We start from the raw sequence: 22,500 nt of genomic DNA on the forward strand, positions 1-22,500 counted from the left end.
AGTGTACAGATTTCCCGAGCCCTGCATGGTGCTGTAGAGATGTGCATGGATTTCCAGAGCCCTGCATGGTGCAATAGAGATGTGCACGGATTTCCAGAGCCCTGCATGGTGCTATAGAGAGTGCACGGATTTCCAGAGCCCTGCATGGTGCTATAGAGATGTGCACGGATTTCCAGAGCCCTGCATGGTGCTATAGAGAGTGCACAGATTTCCCGAGCCCTGCATGGTGCTGTAGAGATGTGCACGGATTTCCAGAGCCCTGCATGGTGCTATAGAGATGTGCACGGATTTCCAGAGCCCTGCATGGTGCTATAGAGATGTGCACAGATTTCCAGAGCCCTGCATGGTGCTATAGAGATGTGCACAGATTTCCAGAGCCCTGCATGGTGCAGTAGAGATGTGCACGGATTTCCAGAGCCCTGCATGGTGCTATAGAGATGTGCACAGATTTCCAGAGCCCTGCATGGTGCTATAGAGATGTGCTCGGATTTCCAGAGCCCTGCATGGTGCTATAGAGATGTGCACGGATTTCCAGAGCCCTGCATGGTGCTCTAGAAATGTGCACAGATTTCCAGAGCCCTGCATGGTGCTATAGAGATGTGTACAGATTTCCAGAGCCTGCATGGTTCAATAGAGATGTGCACAGCTCTCCAGCGCCCTGCATGGTGCTATACAGATCTCCAGCACCCTGCATGGTGCTGTAGAGATGTGCACAGCTCTCCTCACATAATTCTGTACACGCCGTCTTCTTCTCCCTCGTGCAGCCCACAGAAGCCCCGGGGAGGCCGGTAGTGGCATCAGGTTGGGGGACTCTGCAGGTGAGGGACCAGCGGGCAGGAGGTCTGAGCTGGGCAGCGTTCCATGGACAGGACTGGCCCTGGGCACTGCAACACCTTCCACTGCTCAGCCATTCTTAACACGGTCTATCGTCCAAATAAAGAACATTGACGTGATTTTATTTTTTATGTGTTGAAAAATCAATAGCTTATAAAAAAAAAGGCATTTAGATTTTTGAATAAATTCTGTAGAAAATTGCTTCAGTGTGTCTTGAACATAAATATCACTACTACTATTATTATTATTATTATTATTATTATTATTATTATTATATTAATAGCAGTGAAACCTTAACTGCTGCTGTCTGTCTGTCCTATCAGTCTGTCGGTCTGTCAGTTTTGTCTTGAACGCAGTACGCTCTTGGTCCCAGTTCATGAGTTTCCAGTTCATGAAGCCGTACTAAAATCAGGATCTCCTGGACTGCTCGCTCCTTCACTTTTTCTTTGTAACTGTTCATTCAGTCCATATTTAGGTGACACAACAGATGAATACTTTGTCGAAACCTAAGCATGTTAAGAATGGCTGGTGTGTGATGCAATTCTCACACCCGCTCCACTCTTCATCACAAGTTTCTTGTGACCCCTTCTGGGCACTCGTCAGACCAAGTGCCTCCACCACAGCCCTGCACCTCCCTGGGATGTTAGGCATCTCGCACATGCACGTCTTCAATAACCGTGTTCTAAGTTGCTAAACATTTGAAGCAGCTCAGTAAATGGGTGCGTGCTCAGAAATGAGGAAACAATCCTTTCTCTTGTCATAGTCCCCTGACACAAATTGTTTAAAATGCCTTGGGTAGATGGTGTTGATATTCTACGGTGCTGAAATGCCTGTGCGTCTCACCCTGCATGTGTGTGTGGGGGGTCCGGGGGTGGGGGGGGGAGCGCAGTCTTATTCTAGTCATGTCTGGTGTCAGGTGAGCGGTTCTGAATGGAGCGGTTCTGTCTGGTGTCAGGTGAGTGGTTCTGAATGGAGCGGTTCTGTGGTGTCAGGTGATCGGTTCTGAATGGAGCGGTTCTGTGGTGTCAGGTGAGTGGTTCTGAATGGAGCGGTTCTGTCTGGTGTCAGGTGAGTGGTTCTGAATGGAGCAGTTCTGTCTGGTGTCAGGTGAGTGGTTCTGAAAGGAGCAGTTCTGTCTGGTGTCAGGTGATCGGTTCTGAAAGGAGCAGTTCTGTCTGGTGTCAGGTGATCGGTTCTGAATGGAGCAGCTTGTCTTCTGTCAAGTGATCGGTTCTGAATGGAGCGGTTCTGTCAGGTGAGTGGTTTTGAATGGAGCGGTTCTGTCTGGTGTCAGGTGATTGGTTCTGAATGGAGTGGTTCTGTCTGGTGTCAGGTGATCGGTTCTGAATGGAGCGGTTCTGTGGTGTCAGGTGAGTGGTTCTGAATGGAGCGGTTCTGTCTGGTGTCAGGTGATTGGTTCTAAATGGAGCGGTTCTGTCTGGTGTCAGGTGATCGGTTCTGAATGGAGCGGTTCTATCTGGTATCAGGTGATCGGTTCTGTATGGCCCGTGATGTTCTTGTCTTGTCTTGGACCAGTCTCCTTCAGTCTTGTTCCACAGTAAAACGAAAAAACGAGATCAATGATTTTGAAGTGCTGGCTAGATTCTCAGCGCTTTTTATATTCAAATCGCTATTAGCACATTGTTTTTCAGACAGCAGAAATCATCATGTCAACATCTGTTTGCTCTTTTAATTGGGTTTATTTTGTAGTTTTACTGAAGGGCTGTTCTGGGCTTGTGATCCAGTCGTTTCAGGTTCTAGCCTGTCTTGCTCTGGGTCATTCTGGTTCTATTCTAACTTGTTCCGAGTCAGTCGGGTTCTAGTCTGTCTGGTTCCAGGTCAGTCTGGTTCTAGCCTGTCTCGTTCCGGGTCAGTCTGATTCTTGCCTGTCTGGTTCCAGGTCAGTCTGGTTCTAGCCTGTCTCGTTCCGAGTCAGTCTGGTTCTAGCCTGTCTGGTTCCAGGTCAGTCTGGTTCTAGCCTGTCTGGTTCCAGGTCAGTCTGGTTCTAGCCTGTCTGGTTCCAGGTCAGTCTGGTTCTAGCCTGTCTGGTTCCAGGTCAGTCAGGTTCTAGTCTGTCTGGTTCAGGGTCTGTGAGGTTCTAGTCGGGTCTGGTCTCCTTACAGGAGAACAGCGTGGAGTTGGAGGCCTGCCTGGTGGCTCAGTGTGACGCTCTCATCGACGCGCTGAACCGGAGGAAAGCGCAGCTGCTGTCCCGGGTCAACAAGGAGCACGAGCACAAACTCAAGGTAAGCTGCTGATGTTCAACATGGAGAAAAACAAAGAGCTGCTATTGGCATTCAAAACACTGGCGAGACACACATGCAATGTTAATCATACCGCTCTCACTGAAGCTGCTGGCTGCATTATGTCACAGCTGAATGAAGAGGAGATATTTTTTCAAACGAGTGGAGTCACCAAAGGTAGGTTGAAAATACAAGAATAATGATCGAATGATGGAAAACTGTAATCAATTATATGTTGTAATTACAGTGACGCAAGTGTGCTTTGGTGCAAATTGCATAATTATGATTGTAACTGACCCAGGTCTGCCTTACACAGCTCAAGATAGCAGTGCAATACATCTCAGTGCTGGAGCAACACTGCAAACATCCTGCAGAGCAGGGAGGAGCAAGCAGAGCTGTAACTGCTGTGTGTGCAGTGGGCACTTTAGCATGCTGATAGAAACCAGAGAGAACTGTATCAGCCCTCGTCTCCTGGCAGAGGACACAGCTGTTAAAAGCATGTCTTTGATGCTAAGAAACACCTCTATAGCTCAGTAGCATTTAGCTGCTCATAAAAAAAGAATACCTCTGTCCTCCGGCACTGTTTTTTTTTTTTTTTGTAGTTATTTTCTGATGCCGAATTAGAGAAATTATACCAACTGAATGTCAAACAAGAGCAGAAAAAAATACATCAACAGCATTGTTGCTTCCAATTCCACACCTGGCTGGTAGCTGGGATTTAAATTTGAAACAAGTTGGTGTAAAAATAAAAAATAAAAAGATGAAACCATTTGTGGCTCCCCAGGGGAAATGGCTGTTTGGCTGGAGAGGCAGTGAGAATGGAATCATGCATGCAGCAGCGTTCAAATTATTATATTATTTATGTATGCTGTGCGTGTGCCAAGAAGAGACAGAATACCAGTAGCATGTACTAATGGAAAGAGATAAAGCAAAGGGGCGGGAGCACTTTATTTATTTGAAGATGTTTCAGCAGCAGAGCTGTGAGTGATTTTTTTTAACCCTCGGAGGGTACCTCTACAGCTGGATTTTTTAGAGCATTTTACAGAACCTTATAGAACGTATGAACTCGGGATAAGATGCAGGGATGTGCTGATACTCGGAATTGCCTTTAAGAAGTATTTATCGGCAGGTATTCAATAAATCCCTTCATTAATGTGTTGATTTAAAAACAAAAAAAACTGTCCTTCCCTCACCTTTACAACTGAGTACCAGTCAATGGCATTGAGTTCCACACTGAGAGTTTAAAAACTGATTGCAGCGAGGAGCCCGCCAGCGCATTCCTGGTTCAAAATGAAAACAGCTGTAACGCAGCAGGGGAACCAGGAGATGTGGCTGGGCTGTTCTCAGAGAAGGGACAGAAGACTTGTGCTTCTTGGTCACGTGACTTCAAAGACAGGTGTTGCTGTGCCGGACTCTGACAGGAGCAGCAGTAAGACAGGAAACATGCTAACAATGTGTTACCAGAGTGTTTCACACACAGTGTAGGGTTTCCAGTTACCAGCCAGTCATTATCACGATACTAGGGGTGTGCAGGTACTCGTTACTCGCACCTGGAATTACCTTTACACCTGAGGACCAATCAGTTGCACTTAGCGTCCGCATGGAAGGGGCGCTGACGATGTTACTGCTTCTGAACTGACAATGAATCCATTGCATTTGCTAGTTTTGCAACCTCAGTATCAGCGCACACCTGCACGATACTTCGGATGATCTTCAGTCGTGCTTTCATTGCGACTCTCTCTCTAGTTAGTAGTTCTCTCTCTTATTTCTCAGTCTTCTCTTTGATTGTTGGCTTTCTAAAATAAGCCCATTCCACTGTTCTCTTTCACAACAGAAAGAGCACTGCATAAGAGTGAAGCCATTTCCCAGAGCCCAGCTCAGTTACACAGCACTTCACTGCATAAGAGTGAAGCCATTTCCCAGAGCCCAGCTCAGTTACACAGCACTTCACTGCATAAGAGTGAAGCCATTTCCCAGAGCCCAGCTCAGTTACACAGCACTTCACTGCATAAGAGTGAAGCCATTTCCCAGAGCCCAGCTCAGTTACACAGCACTTCACTGCATTAGAGTGAAGCCATTTCCCAGAGCCCAGCTCAGTTACACAGCACTTCACTGCATAAGAGTGAAGCCATTTCCCAGAGCCCAGCTCAGTTACACAGCACTTCACTGCATAAGAGTGAAGCCATTTCCCAGAGCCCAGCTCAGTTACACAGCACTTCACTGCATAAGAGTGAAGCCATTTCCCAGAGCCCAGCTCAGTTACACAGCACTTCACTGCATAAGAGTGAAGCCATTTCCCAGAGCCCAGCTCAGTTACACAGCACTTCACTGCATAAGAGTGAAGCCATTTCCCAGAGCCCAGCTCAGTTACACAGCACTTCACCCCCACCTCTCAATGAAGCAAGTAGGCCCCCCAGTGGAGAGGACACACAGGCAGGCAGGAGCCAGTGCTTTGCAGCCGGCCCCAGTGATAGCTGACCCCAGCTCTTGATGAATTCCGCTCGTTCTTGTTAACGATTCGCCAGAGCCGTCCACTTGCAATCAACAGAGGCTTCCTCTGTGCTCAGCCTGGCGCTGCACTGTGACCCCCCCCCACGAGCCCACCCCCCTGTAAGACACAAATCACTGAACACTGCAGGCTTTCCAATCAGTGTGTTTACTGTGCTGGTTCACACAGCAGGGTGCAGGCAGCACTGGGCTTCCTTCACTCTCCACTTTGTGGTATTTGTCATGCATTTGATGGCACATGTTAACATCTTATCAATTATTTAAATGGGAGAAACTAATTTAGATTTAATGATCCTGTGCTTCGAATGCTTTCCTCGTCACCTTTCATCAACATTTCCTTCTCTGTCTCTCTGTTCCTCCCTCCTCTCTCCCTGTCTCCACGGTGCAGTGTGAGTCATCAAACTGAAGCAGACAGCCTTTGCTGCAGTAACACGTTGTCAGTGCTGAATCTGAACAGTGAGTTTTGATCAAGGACTGTGCTTGGAATGCATGTGTTGACGGTTGGGGGACTTGCTTTTGACACAGCAGGAGATGCAAACCCTGTTTTACTAATGCAGTGCTAGAATCTGCATGGCACTCTCCTTATGAGCTCTGGAAACCATTCGTTAGTTATTTAGTTAGCTAGCTAGTTAGTTAGCAAGTTACTTAGCTGGTTGTAAGGCTCGCTGGGATAGCTATGGGTTGTTGCAACTCTTCTTTCCCAGGGTATCCCAGGCAAAAACAGGTAAAAACACTGGATTACAGCAATCCCCCTGCACACACTGCATACTAGAATAAGCAGAGAGCAACATAGTAACAGCAGCAGTGAGGTGTCAGCCAGCAGAGGCTCCTAAACAAGCTGGAAGCCCTGTCTTCAGCCTTGACTGCAGAGAGCTGGCAGTTTGAGCATCGCCAGGCAAGCCTGCCATGAACTAGTGGGCAACATGTGCAGACGACAAGCAGAGCAAACTGCTTTGCATCCCACAGTGATATCAGTTGGACAGGCACCTCTCGCTGTGGTTCTATGCTGGGCTGAGCTCTCGCTGTGGTTCTGTGCTGGGATGAGCTCTCGCTGTGGTTCTGTGCTGGGATGAGCTCTCGCTGTGGTTCTGTGCTGGGATGAGCTCTCGCTGTGGTTCTGTGCTGGGATGAGCTCTCGCTGTGGTTCTGTGCTGGGATGAGCTCTCGCTGTGGTTCTGTGCTGGGATGAGCTCTCGCTGTGGTTCTGTGCTGGGATGAGCTCTCGCTGTGGTTCTGTGCTGGGATGAGCTCTCGCTGTGGTTCTGTGCTGGGATGAGCTCTCGCTGTGGTTCTGTGCTGGGATGAGCTCTCGCTGTGGTTCTGTGCTGGGATGAGCTCTCGCTGTGGTTCTGTGCTGGGATGAGCTCTCGCTGTGGTTCTGTGCTGGGCTGAGCTCTCGCTGTGGTTCTGTGCTGGACTGAGCTCTCGCTGTGGTTCTGTGCTGGGATGAGCTCTCGCTGTGGTTCTGTGCTGGGATGAGCTCTCGCTGTGGTTCTGTGCTGGGCTGAGCTCTCGCTGTGGTTCTGTGCTGGGCTGAGCTCTCGCTGTGGTTCTGTGCTGGGCTGAGCTCTCGCTGTGGTTCTGTGCTGGGCTGAGCTCTCGCTGTGGTTCTGTGCTGGGCTGAGCTCGCTGTGGTTCTGTGCTGGGCTGAGCTCTCGCTGTGGTTCTGTGCTGGGCTGAGCTCTCGCTGTGGTTCTGTGCTGGGCTGAGCTCTCGCTGTGGTTCTGTGCTGGGCTGAGCTCTCGCTGTGGTTCTGTGCTGGGCTGAGCTCTCGCTGTGGTTCTGTGCTGGGCTGAGCTCTCGCTGTGGTTCTGTGCTGGGCTGAGCTCTCGCTGTGGTTCTGTGCTGGGATGAGCTCTCGCTGTGGGTCTGTGCTGGGATGAGCTCTCGCTGTGGTTCTGTGCTGGGCTGAGCTCTCGCTGTGGTTCTGTGCTGGGCTGAGCTCTCGCTGTGGTTCTGTGCTGGGCTGAGCTCTCGCTGTGGTTCTGTGCTGGGCTGAGCTCTCGCTGTGGTTCTGTGCTGGGCTGAGCTCTCGCTGTGGTTCTGTGCTGGGCTGAGCTCTTGCTGTGGGTCTGTGCTGGGCTGAGCTCTCGCTGTGGTCTGTGCTGGGCTGAGCTGTCGATGGGGTTCTGTGTTGGAGCTGTGGAGCTGTGTCTGCCCCGGGGGTTAGATCCCATGAATACATTTCCAGATGGGGGCCTTGTTTCACTCTCCCTCACTCCATGACCTTTCTACCCCTCGCCTCTCTTTCTACATACATATATATATATATATACACACACACACACACACACACACACACACACACACACACACATATATATATATATATATATATATATATATATATATATATATATATATATATATATATATATATATATATATATATATATATATTCGCTGGTGTTTCAGTTTAATTTCTGTTCTTAATTCCTTGCTCTTGTTCTGAATTAGCCTCACTAGGATCTGTGTTTAGCCTCTCAGTCTGGAGGTTGCTTTTTGCACAGTCCTGTGCCCTGCAGCTCAGAGAGGCGGGTGCAGTGCAGCATCGCTCCCACAAACACAGCCCCCTCCCTGCAGCATCGCTCCCACAAACACAGCACAGGAACACAGGACCAGGACAGAACCCAGACTGGGGGAATACCCAGCGCAGTGATTTTAGGGAAGACTGCGCAGCTCACTCATAGTGTCTCAGCGTCAGCGCTGTTTGTGAGGAAGGATTCAGGGACACGGCAGCGCTGTGGGTGAGGAAGGATTCAGGGACACGGCGGCGCTGTGGGTGAGGAAGGATTCAGGGACACGGCGGCGTCTCTGTGTGTTAGCGACTCACAGTTCATTATTACAGCTGGAGGGATGAAGATCAACCCCCTGCAGCACACTCTGGGTTATAATCTTTCATCCCAGTCTTCAGCTGTCTCTTACAAGCTGAGGGAAGGGTCTACACTGAAACATTCACCATGGAAGTTGTTTTACCTTTGATGGAACTAACAGGAGAAATACGAATGTGGAAATCTTTTTCGCAGATATACCCCATGAAGATTAAACTACTTTGATGGTAAATAGTTTATTTTTGGTTGGCAAAAATTCCCGCCTTTACAGGTTTTAAAACGTATATTATTTTTCTGCATTCATTTTGTATGCACTGCCCGCATGTTACAGGGGTAGGGGCATTGAATTTTAACATCTTCTGCTGCCTTAGTTCAGTGTGTGTCTTCCAGCAGAGACCAGTAGTGTTCATGCCGATGCATCGCTACTGTACAGCCAAGCCCGTATTACGTAGTGTATCCTCTGTGGAGGTGCTGCATTAATGGCTGCGTGTCTCTCTCTCTCTCTCTCTCTCTCTCTCTCTCTCTCTCTCTCTCTCTCTCTCTCTCACTCTCTCTCACCCTGCAGGTGGTCCGTGATCAGATCTCGCACTGCACAGTCAAGCTGCGCCAGACCACCGGCCTCATGGAGTACTGCCTGGAGGTCATCAAGGAGAACGACCCCAGCGGCTTCCTGCAGGTCAGTGAGGGGCACTGTGAAACGCTTCTGCTTCACAGAGATTAAACCGTGCAAAGCTCTAATGCTTACTGCAAGGCAAGGTGGCGTAAAGACACACCCAGCGCTTTATGATCTCTGTGACCATACAGCACCTCAAAACGCTTTGCAACTTCAATCACTGTTTTATTTGTTGTTCTGTTTGAAAAAATAATAAGCAATAAAAGAAAGCTCAGAACTGCTTAAAAGAGGTCTCCAGCATCACTCCGGCGTTTCCTGCCCTCAGATCTCGGACGCTCTGATCCGGAGGGTCCACATGACAGAGAATCAGTGGGGGAAGGCCACCCTGACCCCCAGAATGACCACCGACTTCGACCTGACTCTGGACAGCGGGCCCCTGCTGCAGACTATCCACCAGCTGGACTTCGTGCAGATGAAAGGTAAGAAGGGAGAAGTGAGAGCATCACTAATGCTGTAGGAGTGTGCGAGTGTCAGGGAGAGTGAGAGTATCACTAATGCTGTGGGAGTGTGCGAGTGTCAGGGAGAGTGAGAGCATCACTAATGCTGTAGGAGTATGCAGGTGTCTGGGAGAGTGAGAGCATCACTAATGCTGTAGGAGTGTGGGCGTGTCTGGGAGAGTGAGAGTGTCACTAATGCTGTGGGAGTGTGTGAGTGTCTGGGAGAGTGAGAACGTCACTAATGCTGTAGGAGTGTGCGAGTGTCAGGGAGAGTGAGAGCATCACTAATGCTGTGGGAGTGTGCGAGTTTCAGGGAAAGTGAGAGCATCACTAATGCTGTAGGAGTGTGCGAGTGTCAGGGAGAGTGAGAGCATCACTAATGCTGTGGGAGTGTGCGAGTGTCAGGGAGAGTGAGAGCATCACTAATGCTGTAGGAGTGTGCAGGTGTCTGGGAGAGTGAGAGCATCACTAATGCTGTAGGAGTGTGGGAGTGTCTGGGAGAGTGAGAGCGTCACTAATGCTGTGGGAGTGTGGGAGTGTCTGGGAGAGTGAGAACGTCACTAATGCTGTAGGAGTGTGCGAGTGTCAGGGAGAGTGAGAGCATCACTAATGCTGTGGGAGTGTGCGAGTGTCAGGGAAAGTGAGAGCATCACTAATGCTGTAGGAGTGTGCGAGTGTCTGGGAGAGAGAGAGCATCACTAATGCTGTGGGGGTGTGGGAGTGTCTGGGAGAGTGAGAGTGTCACTAATGCTGTGGGAGTGTGTGAGTGTCTGGGAGAGTGAGAGCATCACTAATGCTGTGGGAGTGTCTGGGGGAGTGAGAGCATCACTAATGCTGTAGGAGTGTGGGAGTGTCTGGGAGAGTGAGAGCATCACTAATGCTGTAGGAGTGTGGGAGTGTCTGGGAGAGTGAGAGCATCACTAATGCTGTGGGACTGTGTGAGTATCACGGAGAGTGAGAGCATCACTAATGCTGTGGGAGTGTCTGGGGGAGTGAGAGCATCACTAATGCTGTAGGAGTGTGGGAGTGTCTGGGAGAGTGAGAGCGTCACTAATGGTCACTCAGTTCCCTCCCCAGTGCCGGCCACCCCTATCCTCCAGCTGGAAGAGTGCTGCACAAACAACAACAGCGCCACGTTGTCATGGAAACAGCCCCCCCTCTCCACCGTGCAGGTGGACGGCTATATCCTGGAACTCGACGACGGTAACGGAGGGCAGTTCAGGGTGAGTGGCTGCGACTCGCGGCTCCTGGTTTATTCACATGGCTTTCGTTGCTAACTATGGCTGAACCTCACTGCTGAGTATAATGATCCTGACACGTTTGAAATGCGATTGAAAGATGATCTGATTCAGGTTGAAATGTGTTCCACTGCACAGGCCCACTCCAGCATGCGTGCCTCAGTGTTGGTTTGTTTTTCCTGCCCTGGTTCCTCCTCTGTTCCAGCCCCCCTGGAGCTGCACCCCTGCAGATTAATGAGAGCTCAGAGAAGCACAGCGCTCGTCAACGAGGCACAATCACCACCCAGGCTGCAGAACAGCTCATTTATTTACAATCAACGACAGATGCAAAAAAGGACTAATTAAGTTCTAATTAATGCGCTGCTCTGCCAATTTGCTGTGCTGCATGGAGCGATTTGCTTTTGGCTTGCTTGAAAGGAAAAGCTTGCTGCTGTCTGAGGAGTTATTGTTCAAGTCCATGACCGTTCAGTTCAGGGAGTTGAGGGGAGGGAGTAGTTATGCAAGCTAGAGGCCATTTTGTGCCATGTTTTCTGTTGAATCACAGTAAGTGTGTCTTTCTCGCAACTTTTCTCACAATTTTTCAAAAGCAATGCTTTGTCATTACATAATAGACTGTAATAGAATTTATGTTTTTTCACAATTTGACGATTAACAAAGATTATTGAAAGTAAATGGTAATGCACTGTTGCTATGTGAGCCCAGCCCTAGCTATATCACATTTTTTTCTCATCATGAATGATGCCAAGGCACTTCACAATAAAAACATAACAAAGGAATGAAACAGCGTGGTGATGGGAACCCACCAAAACATTTTACAATAAAAATCAAATGAAAGAGAAAAACAAAACGGAAAATAACAAACAGCGGGACCGTCAGGCTTCAGCACCACGAGTCAGACTTGACTGTTTTTAGTCAAACAGGGTGTGAAGTGTGTAAGTCAGCTAGCGGAGGAATGGGGGAGCAGTGTGCTGTGCTGTGAAGTGTTGGCGCTGCAGCCCTGTACTGAGAGCCCCTGTGCTCTGCTCTGCTCTGCCTGCAGGAGGTGTACGTGGGGAAGGAGACCATGTGCACGGTGGACGGGCTGCACTTCAACAGCACCTACAGCTCGCGGGTCAAAGCCTTCAACAAGTCCGGAGTGGGGCAGTACAGCAAGACCCTGGTGATGCAGACCGCAGAGAGTAAGAACCCGCCCTGCTCGGTGCTATTACTCTTCTTCTTCTTCTTCTTCTTCTTCTTCTTCTTCTTCTTCTTCTTCTTCTTCTTCTTCATCGTGATCTTTACTTATTAGCTCTTATCATGTGTGTTCCTTAGGGGGCTCATCTCTAATCTTTCACTCACTAGAGGCTGCAGCTCTTCTCATGTGTGTTCCTCAGTGTTCCTGGCTCCCTCTAATCTTTCACTCACTAGAGGCTGCAGCTCTTCTCATGTGTGTTCCTCAGTGTTCCTGGCTCCCTCTAATCTTTCACTCACTAGAGGCTGCAGCTCTTCTCATGTGTGTTCCTCAGTGTTCCTGGCTCCCTCTAATCTTTCACTCACTAGAGGCTGCAGCTCTTCTCATGTGTGTTCCTCAGTGTTCCTGGCTCCCTCTAATCTTTCACTCACTAGAGGCTGCAGCTCTTCTCATGTGTGTTCCTCAGTGTTCCTGGCTCCCTCTAATCTTTCACTCACTAGAGGCTGCAGCTCTTCTCATGTGTGTTCCTCAGTGTTCCTGGCTCCCTCTAATCTTTCACTCACTAGAGGCTGCAGCTCTTCTCATGTGTGTTCCTCAGTGTTCCTGGCTCCCTCTAATCTTTCACTCACTAGAGGCTGCAGCTCTTCTCATGTGTGTTCCTCAGTGTTCCTGGCTCCCTCTAATCTTTCACTCACTAGAGGCTGCAGCTCTTCTCATGTGTGTTCCTCAGTGTTCCTGGCTCCCTCTAATCTTTCACTCACTAGAGGCTGCAGCTCTTCTCATGTGTGTTCCTCAGTGTTCCTGGCTCCCTCTAATCTTTCACTCACTAGAGGCTGCAGCTCTTCTCATGTGTGTTCCTCAGTGTTCCTGGCTCCCTCTAATCTTTCACTCACTAGAGGCTGCAGCTCTTCTCATGTGTGTTCCTCAGTGTTCCTGGCTCCCTCTAATCTTTCACTCACTAGAGGCTGCAGCTCTTCTCATGTGTGTTCCTCAGTGTTCCTGGCTCCCTCTAATCTTTCACTCACTAGAGGCTGCAGCTCTTCTCATGTGTGTTCCTCAGTGTTCCTGGCTCCCTCTAATCTTTCACTCACTAGAGGCTGCAGCTCTTCTCATGTGTGTTCCTCAGTGTTCCTGGCTCCCTCTAATCTTTCACTCACTAGAGGCTGCAGCTCTTCTCATGTGTGTTCCTCAGTGTTCCTGGCTCCCTCTAATCTTTCACTCACTAGAGGCTGCAGCTCTTCTCATGTGTGTTCCTCAGTGTTCCTGGCTCCCTCTAATCTTTCACTCACTAGAGGCTGCAGCTCTTCTCATGTGTGTTCCTCAGTGTTCCTGGCTCCCTCTAATCTTTCACTCACTAGAGGCTGCAGCTCTTCTCATGTGTGTTCCTCAGTGTTCCTGGCTCCCTCTAATCTTTCACTCACTAGAGGCTGCAGCTCTTCTCATGTGTGTTCCTCAGTGTTCCTGGCTCCCTCTAATCTTTCACTCACTAGAGGCTGCAGCTCTTCTCATGTGTGTTCCTCAGTGTTCCTGGCTCCCTCTAATCTTTCACTCACTAGAGGCTGCAGCTCTTCTCATGTGTGTTCCTCAGTGTTCCTGGCTCCCTCTAATCTTTCACTCACTAGAGGCTGCAGCTCTTCTCATGTGTGTTCCTCAGTGTTCCTGGCTCCCTCTAATCTTTCACTCACTAGAGGCTGCAGCTCTTCTCATGTGTGTTCCTCAGTGTTCCTGGCTCCCTCTAATCTTTCACTCACTAGAGGCTGCAGCTCTTCTCATGTGTGTTCCTCAGTGTTCCTGGCTCCCTCTAATCTTTCACTCACTAGAGGCTGCAGCTCTTCTCATGTGTGTTCCTCAGTGTTCCTGGCTCCCTCTAATCTTTCACTCACTAGAGGCTGCAGCTCTTCTCATGTGTGTTCCTCAGTGTTCCTGGCTCCCTCTAATCTTTCACTCACTAGAGGCTGCAGCTCTTCTCATGTGTGTTCCTCAGTGTTCCTGGCTCCCTCTAATCTTTCACTCACTAGAGGCTGCAGCTCTTCTCATGTGTGTTCCTCAGTGTTCCTGGCTCCCTCTAATCTTTCACTCACTAGAGGCTGCAGCTCTTCTCATGTGTGTTCCTCAGTGTTCCTGGCTCCCTCTAATCTTTCACTCACTAGAGGCTGCAGCTCTTCTCATGTGTGTTCCTCAGTGTTCCTGGCTCCCTCTAATCTTTCACTCACTAGAGGCTGCAGCTCTTCTCATGTGTGTTCCTCAGTGTTCCTGGCTCCCTCTAATCTTTCACTCACTAGAGGCTGCAGCTCTTCTCATGTGTGTTCCTCAGTGTTCCTGGCTCCCTCTAATCTTTCACTCACTAGAGGCTGCAGCTCTTCTCATGTGTGTTCCTCAGTGTTCCTGGCTCCCTCTAATCTTTCACTCACTAGAGGCTGCAGCTCTTCTCATGTGTGTTCCTCAGTGTTCCTGGCTCCCTCTAATCTTTCACTCACTAGAGGCTGCAGCTCTTCTCATGTGTGTTCCTCAGTGTTCCTGGCTCCCTCTAATCTTTCACTCACTAGAGGCTGCAGCTCTTCTCATGTGTGTTCCTCAGTGTTCCTGGCTCCCTCTAATCTTTCACTCACTAGAGGCTGCAGCTCTTCTCATGTGTGTTCCTCAGTGTTCCTGGCTCCCTCTAATCTTTCACTCACTAGAGGCTGCAGCTCTTCTCATGTGTGTTCCTCAGTGTTCCTGGCTCCCTCTAATCTTTCACTCACTACAGGCTGCAGCTCTTCTCATGTGTGTTCCTCAGTATTCCTGGCTCCCTCTAATCTTTCACTCACTAGAGGCTGCAGCTCTTCTCATGTGTGTTCCTCAGTGTTCCTGGCTCCCTCTAATCTTTCACTCACTAGAGGCTGCAGCTCTTCTCATGTGTGTTCCTCAGTGTTCCTGGCTCCCTCTAATCCAGTGCATTTCTCTTTGCTCTGTCTGTCATACAAAGAGCGCAGGAGAAAGTTCGCTCTCAGCGTGATTAGAGGGAGCCACCAACACTGAGAAACGCACTGTAAGCCATTCAATCTAAATCAAAAAGCAGCTGAACCCCTGATAGTAATGTTAGCAGTGTGTATAGAGCATGCTATGGGTTAAAAGTTTCGAATGCTAGCCCGGGATTTCCCAGCTAGGTATCTATTGCTGTTTGGTGCACCATCTCCTTCAATTAAGACAGTGACAAGCTGCCATCTGTACTGAGAGCACACACACCACATGGCAACTTGACAGCAAAGCAGCTCAGTCTTCACGGGGAGATACTGGCAGATTGGGAAATAAGAAGGGAGTAAATTGGTGTGCTAAATAAAATAGCAGTATAAACAAATTTACACTTTCAGCAGTCGGGGGCTCTGGTTAGGACCTTATTGATTCTCTTGCAGGTTTTGCTCTTTCTCCTGTTTTACCGCTGTAAGCTTCACTTTGCTTTTCTCTCTTCCCCTCTTCATGCGTTTCAGCTGGATACAATTCATGTGTTTTAAACACTGTGGGAGCAGGTATGGGTTCATTACATTCCCTGCACGAAACACATCAGTCCAGCTGCAAAGAGCTCAGTGCTTCTCGTGCATCGCAAGCACACAGGCGCAGTCACTCTGATGCATTTGTGTGTGTGTGTGTGTGTGTGTGTGTGTGTGTGTGTTTGTGTGTGTTAAACGAAAGCGTGCATCTTTTCTATGATGAATCGTCTTTTAACGTGTCTTAAAGCAACATTTACGAACCAAAAAATGTTGCTCCACCGATCTTAGAATGCAGTGGCTGTGCAGTGGAATTCAGCTAACCCTGCTATTCTTGTACAGCACCAGTTTCCCTTGTGTTATTTCACCCTGGACTATACATGTCTTCATTTCATTGCTATGCACCTTCTGTCATCCGTGTGTTTCAATTCTCCTCTTCCAACAATCGTGTAGAAAAAAAAAAATTAGGATCAAAAATAAACCCAAAAGAAACCACTTTGAGACATTCTGGCCGTAGCTAGGTTTGCATTTTTCAAATGTGAAGCCTCTCAATTGAATAGTGATACAGTATAGTATATCATTCCCAAAGCCAGAGAACAAGGGTAACAGGGATTTAAAAAAAAATTAAGCCATTAAAGGCTCATAGCAAAACCTGAAGTGGCTTAAACTGCTATGTATTGGGATTCTTCTATCCATCAGTTCAACTCATTCATTTCTATGTCAGTTGGTCACAGAAAACAACTGACTTTTTAAATTATTTCAAAGTCGTATACGTTTTTTATTCAATTAGAACCAGTTTTTTGAAAGTGAATCAAAAATGTCTTTCCGTTTGTGTTGCAGTCGCCTGGTTCACCTTCGACCCCAGCTCCGCCCACCCTGACATCATCTTCTCAAACGACAACCTGACGGTGACGTGCAACAGCTACGACGACCGCGTGGTGCTGGGGAACACAGGCTTCTCGCGCGGGGTACACTACTGGGAGCTGAGCGTGGATCGCTACGACAACCACCCCGACCCCGCCTTCGGAGTGGCGCGCGCGGACGTGCTGAAGGACGTGATGCTGGGCAAGGACGACAAGGCCTGGGCCATGTATGTGGACAACAACCGCTCCTGGTTCATGCACAACAACTCCCACACCAACAGGTGAGCCCTGAATGTGTACTCGTGTGTACTCGAAGTGTGTGTGTGTGTGTGTGTGTCACTGGCTTGTGATCCCTGCGACCCCACGCTGTTTCTCTCTGCAGGACGGACGGGGGGATCAGTAAGGGCACCACGGTGGGGGTGCTCCTGGACCTGGCTCATGGGACCCTGACGTTTTCGGTGAATGACGAGCAGCAGGGTCCCATCGCCTTCGACAGCATGGAGGGCCTCTTCCTCCCTGCCATCAGTCTCAACAGAAACGTGCAGGTACAGTACTGGGGCTGAGGGTATGGGACTCAGGGGGGCAGGGCTGCAAGGGGTGGGACTGTGGGGGGCATGGTTGTGAGGGGCTTGGCTCAGGGGAGACGGGCTCTGAGGCAGCAGGGCTCAGAGGGGGCAGGGCTGCGAGAAACATTGCTGTGATGGGCTGGGGATGTCTACCCCGGTCCAGGCTCCCCTACCCTGGGACTGTGAGCCCCCGGGCCTCGGAGGGGTGGGACTGTGAGGGTGGGGCTGCCCCGGGCCGGCTGTGATTAGGCGGGGGTGTGAGGGGGTGGGGCTCGCAGGGGCGGGACTGTGAGGGTGGGGCTGCGAGGTGCGGGGCTGTGATGGGGCGGGCTGTGAGGGGGTGAGGCTCGGAGGAGCATTGTGCAGAGTTGTGTGCAGAGGCATTGTGCAGGGCTGTGTGCAGAGGCACTGTGCAGGGCTGTGTGCAGTAGTTGTGTTTGTAGTTCGACGAACCTGTTCCACTAACAAGACGTGGCATTCTTTATCATGTGAATAGTAAGCAATAAGTCAAAGAACTGCTGTTTCTCTGTTGTTAAAAAGGAACAGATAAACGCTGATTTGCTTCACTTTAATTTTGTCCTTAATGTTGTTATTCTTCTCAGGTCACTCTTCACACTGGGCTGCCCATCCCTGAGTTCCACACTGCAAGGAACCCTGAGCCCCCCAGTTCAGTGTGTTAATGACACCGCCGGCCATGTGGGCCGGGTGCTTCTGACATCACCATGCCTGTAATCAGCCTGCGCAAACAGCCAAGGAAACTACATCACTGGAATGAAGAATTGGAGGTTGAAAATAAGTACTGGGAGGCAGTTACACTTTTTAGAGCCACATCAAAATGTTCTGTTTTATCTTCATCCAAAACCCCCAGATATTTCCGTTGTAAAACTTCAAACTCTGCATCGCATTTACTACTGCTGACGATTTTTCTGCTCTTTTTTTGTTTTTCGTTCCGTATCGACTTAATTTTATATTATTTATTATTTTGTTGATCCGCCCATCGACCTGTGGAGATTTCCCTTGTAATACCCGCTAGTCTGCTCATAGCCAGGAGGAATGCACTGGACACTATACGCTGGACACTGGACACTATACACTGGACACTGTACACTGGACACTATACGCTGGACACTATACACTGGACACTATACACTGGACACTATACACTGGACACTGGACACTATACACTGGACACTGGACACTATACACTGGACACTATACACTGGACACTGTACACTGGACACTATACACTGGACACTGTACACTGGACACTATACACTGGACACTGTACACTGGACACTGTACACTGGACACTGGACACTATACACTGGACACTGTACACTGGACACTATACGCTGGACACTGGACACTATACACTGGACACTGTACACTGGACACTGGACACTGGACACTATACACTGGACACTGTACACTGGAGACTGGACATTATACACTGGACGCTGGCCCGTACTGGTCAGTGAAGTAGCCACATGGGACAGAGGAGTGGCCTTGTTTAGAAACTGACCCGAAGAGTGCTGTTATCCCTGGCAAATGGCAGACTTTTTGGAGGTTTTCAGATTATACTTTCTTTTAGGTAATTCTGCTACCATCAGCTCTCTGTGCTATAATGGTGTGATCAGACCACCCATTTGATCAGACACCGCAGTTCATTTTTCAAGTCAGTGCTGATAATGCCTTCTGTCTCACATAGCAGCCTGCAGCGGTGCCAGTGACAGGCAGTACCTCACTGGTAGCTCCTATCTCTTCAGGTGTTACGGTGCTGGTTCTCGGTGCAGTTGTGCAGTGTGAGAGGTTCCACAGTGTGCCTGTCCATGCCCAGGCAGGCTGGCTGCACACACTGCTGAGGGTACCTGTGTGCCTCCCTGTGCTCATAAAGCTGAGGGAACACAAAGCCGCTCTTTCTTGAAACCTGGTTGTTTCATGCAGTTGCCTGAAGCCTAGCCTCCTGAAACCAAGTTTTAAGCAGCTTTGTGTTCCCTTAGCTTAACCCCATAGCCCTGCAGTTTCAGTGCAGTACAATGCAGAGCAATGCAGTGTTTTCAGCATGATAACCACTTGTGCTGCAAGCATTATGAGTGTCTTGCAACACAAAGTTGCTGCATCCAAAATACTGTTTGCATTATAACTGCATTACTGCTCAATTGTTATCCATTCCCTTGAATTGCAGTCCGAGCTGTTCCAGGTGTTACTATGAGCTCCAAGCTCTGTGATCCCTATAACACAACACAACCTGGAATGGATTACAATTGGATCTGCCTATGGCTTGTGTAAGCTTTTAAACCCACTGTGCCGTTGCTGTACAATTCACATGGTGCTATTATGGCCAGTGTAAAACCAGTCTGTAAAACTGTGTAGGGAGAGATGTGGGGGTCATTATTATTTACAGTTGCCAAATTCTCCACCTCAGGAATTGTATCCATTCACAGAGGTACAAGGGTGCTTATGTCACAATGCAAAATCAAACCAGTTGGTTATCCAACCAATCACCGCTGTCCTGGCTCCTTCCCAAAGGGGTGAACGCTGCCTCATTGGTCAAGCTGAAAGAACCCTTAAAGGGGCTGCGCTCCCGCCAGAGGAAATGCTGCAGTCGGCGGTGTTTTAAAGGGGCGTGCAGAAAATACAAATCTGAATTTCTCATTAAGAGAAAGGGGAAGTCCTCATACCTCATACCAACCCACCTTCATGCCCCTGTGAGAGTGTGGCTGCTCTCACCCTGTCATTAACTTCAGGGCCTCAGCTCTGTGTGGCCTGGGACATGCTGCATTCTGATTGATTTTGCTTGTGTCAGAGACTCTGTAGGCTTTTAGATTTCATGGGAGGGGTGTAGAGAGGCGGGTTCTCTTAGTATCCCTAACTGCCATAACATTTGCCAACGTGCCAAACAAGCTGCGAGCAGAATCAGATGAGAGGTCATCATCCAATATATTCCTTGTTACTTATACTGGAAATAATAACAGGCTGGTGGTTTTGCCTGTGTTAATGTGTTTTTAGATTGCATAATTACTCTCTATTGTAGACTTATTGGTGTGTGGGACAGTGTTTACTATACAATACAATAGAAATGTATTCTTATATAGCGCCCTTCACACCACGGCATCCCAGAGCGGCGTACAAAACTAAAAACAAGAGAGCTCACACGTACAATACACTCCAGCTACAACCAGTTATATAAAAGCACACTCAAAGAAGTATGTTTTCAATTTAGACTTCAAAGAAGCCAATGATTCAACCTGCCCAATGTCAAGCTGGTTAGGTGCAGCGGTGGTGCAGCGTGCATGCAGATATTCCAGTGTGTTCAGGCATGCTGTGTGGGTGTCTGATTCACAGTGTATTAGACACTGCTGATATTCCAGTGTGTTCAGGCATGCTGTGTGGGTGTCTGATTCACAGTGTATTAGACACTGCTGATATTCCAGTGTGTTCAGGCATGCTGTGTGGGTGTCTGATTCACAGTGTATTAGACACTGCAGATATTCCAGTGTGTTCAGGCATGCTGTGTGGGTGTCTGATTCACAGTGTATTAGACACTGCTGATATTCCAGTGTGTTCAGGCATGCTGTGTGGGTGTCTGATTCACAGTGTATTAGACACTGCTGATATTCCAGTGTGTTCAGGCATGCTGTGTGGGTGTCTGATTCACAGTGTATTAGACACTGCTGATATTCCAGTGTGTTCAGGCATGCTGTGTGGGTGTCTGATTCACAGTGTATTAGACACTGCTGATATTCCAGTGTGTTCAGGCATGCTGTGTGGGTGTCTGATTCACAGTGTATTAGACACTGCTGATATTCCAGTGTGTTCAGGCATGCTGTGTGGGTGTCTGATTCACAGTGTATTAGACACTGCAGATATTCCAGTGTGTTCAGGCATGCTGTGTGGGTGTCTGATTCACAGTGTATTAGACACTGCTGATATTCCAGTGTGTTCAGGCATGCTGTGTGGGTGTCTGATTCACAGTGTATTAGACACTGCTGATATTCCAGTGTGTTCAGGCATGCTGTGTGGGTGTCTGATTCACAGTGTATTAGACACTGCTGATATTCCAGTGTGTTCAGGCATGCTGTGTGGGTGTCTGATTCACAGTGTATTAGACACTGCTGATATTCCAGTGTGTTCAGGCATGCTGTGTGGGTGTCTGATTCACAGTGTATTAGACACTGCTGATATTCCAGTGTGTTCAGGCATGCTGTGTGGGTGTCTGATTCACAGTGTATTAGACACTGCTGATATTCCAGTGTGTTCAGGCATGCTGTGTGGGTGTCTGATTCACAGTGTATTAGACACTGCTGATATTCCAGTGTGTTCAGGCATGCTGTGTGGGTGTCTGATTCACAGTGTATTAGACACTGCTGATATTCCAGTGTGTTCAGGCATGCTGTGTGGGTGTCTGATTCACAGTGTATTAGACACTGCAGATATTCCAGTGTGTTCAGGCATGCTGTGTGGGTGTCTGATTCACAGTGTATTAGACACTGCTGATATTCCAGTGTGTTCAGGCATGCTGTGTGGGTGTCTGATTCACAGTGTATTAGACACTGCAGATATTCCAGTGTGTTCAGGCATGCTGTGTGGGTGTCTGATTCACAGTGTATTAGACACTGCTGATATTCCAGTGTGTTCAGGCATGCTGTGTGGGTGTCTGATTCACAGTGTATTAGACACTGCTGATATTCCAGTGTGTTCAGGCATGCTGTGTGGGTGTCTGATTCACAGTGTATTAGACACTGCTGATATTCCAGTGTGTTCAGGCATGCTGTGTGGGTGTCTGATTCACAGTGTATTAGACACTGCTGATATTCCAGTGTGTTCAGGCATGCTGTGTGGGTGTCTGATTCACAGTGTATTAGACACTGCTGATATTCCAGTGTGTTCAGGCATGCTGTGTGGGTGTCTGATTCACAGTGTATTAGACACTGCTGATATTCCAGTGTGTTCAGGCATGCTGTGTGGGTGTCTGATTCACAGTGTATTAGACACTGCTGATATTCCAGTGTGTTCAGGCATGCTGTGTGGGTGTCTGATTCACAGTGTATTAGACACTGCTGATATTCCAGTGTGTTCAGGCATGCTGTGTGGGTGTCTGATTCACAGTGTATTAGACACTGCTGATATTCCAGTGTGTTCAGGCATGCTGTGTGGGTGTCTGATTCACAGTGTATTAGACACTGCTGATATTCCAGTGTGTTCAGGCATGCTGTGTGGGTGTCTGATTCACAGTGTATTAGACACTGCTGATATTCCAGTGTGTTCAGGCATGCTGTGTGGGTGTCTGATTCACAGTGTATTAGACACTGCTGATATTCCAGTGTGTTCAGGCATGCTGTGTGGGTGTCTGATTCACAGTGTATTAGACACTGCTGATATTCCAGTGTGTTCAGGCATGCTGTGTGGGTGTCTGATTCACAGTGTATTAGACACTGCTGATATTCCAGTGTGTTCAGGCATGCTGTGTGGGTGTCTGATTCACAGTGTATTAGACACTGCTGATATTCCAGTGTGTTCAGGCATGCTGTGTGGGTGTCTGATTCACAGTGTATTAGACACTGCTGATATTCCAGTGTGTTCAGGCATGCTGTGTGGGTGTCTGATTCACAGTGTATTAGACACTGCTGATATTCCAGTGTGTTCAGGCATGCTGTGTGGGTGTCTGATTC

The 22,500-nt window shown here is 48.7% G+C and overlaps 1 protein-coding gene across 4 annotated transcripts in view; it reads left to right on the forward strand.

Moving 5' to 3' along the window:
* LOC121323954 (E3 ubiquitin-protein ligase TRIM9) overlaps nt 1-17,961 on the forward strand; it is a 32,350-nt gene extending 14,389 nt beyond the window's left edge. The window contains exons 3-11 of one of the 4 annotated variants that reach the window (XM_041265298.1): nt 2,958-3,080; nt 8,982-9,092; nt 9,355-9,508; nt 10,592-10,749; nt 11,804-11,942; nt 15,403-15,441; nt 16,240-16,543; nt 16,645-16,807; nt 17,431-17,961. In XM_041265298.1, coding sequence (XP_041121232.1) covers nt 2,958-3,080; nt 8,982-9,092; nt 9,355-9,508; nt 10,592-10,749; nt 11,804-11,942; nt 15,403-15,441; nt 16,240-16,543; nt 16,645-16,807; nt 17,431-17,508 — 1,269 coding nt within the window. In that variant the 3' untranslated portion in view covers nt 17,509-17,961. The remainder of the gene's footprint in view (nt 1-2,957; nt 3,081-8,981; nt 9,093-9,354; nt 9,509-10,591; nt 10,750-11,803; nt 11,943-15,402; nt 15,442-16,239; nt 16,544-16,644; nt 16,808-17,430) is intronic. The other 3 variants (XM_041265299.1, XM_041265300.1, XM_041265301.1) reach the window with 3 other exon arrangements.
* Nucleotides 17,962-22,500: the final 4,539 nt, after the last annotated feature.

The sequence above is a fragment of the Polyodon spathula genome, chromosome 12 (assembly GCF_017654505.1).
Source record: "Polyodon spathula isolate WHYD16114869_AA chromosome 12, ASM1765450v1, whole genome shotgun sequence".
Lineage (NCBI taxonomy): Eukaryota > Metazoa > Chordata > Actinopteri > Acipenseriformes > Polyodontidae > Polyodon > Polyodon spathula.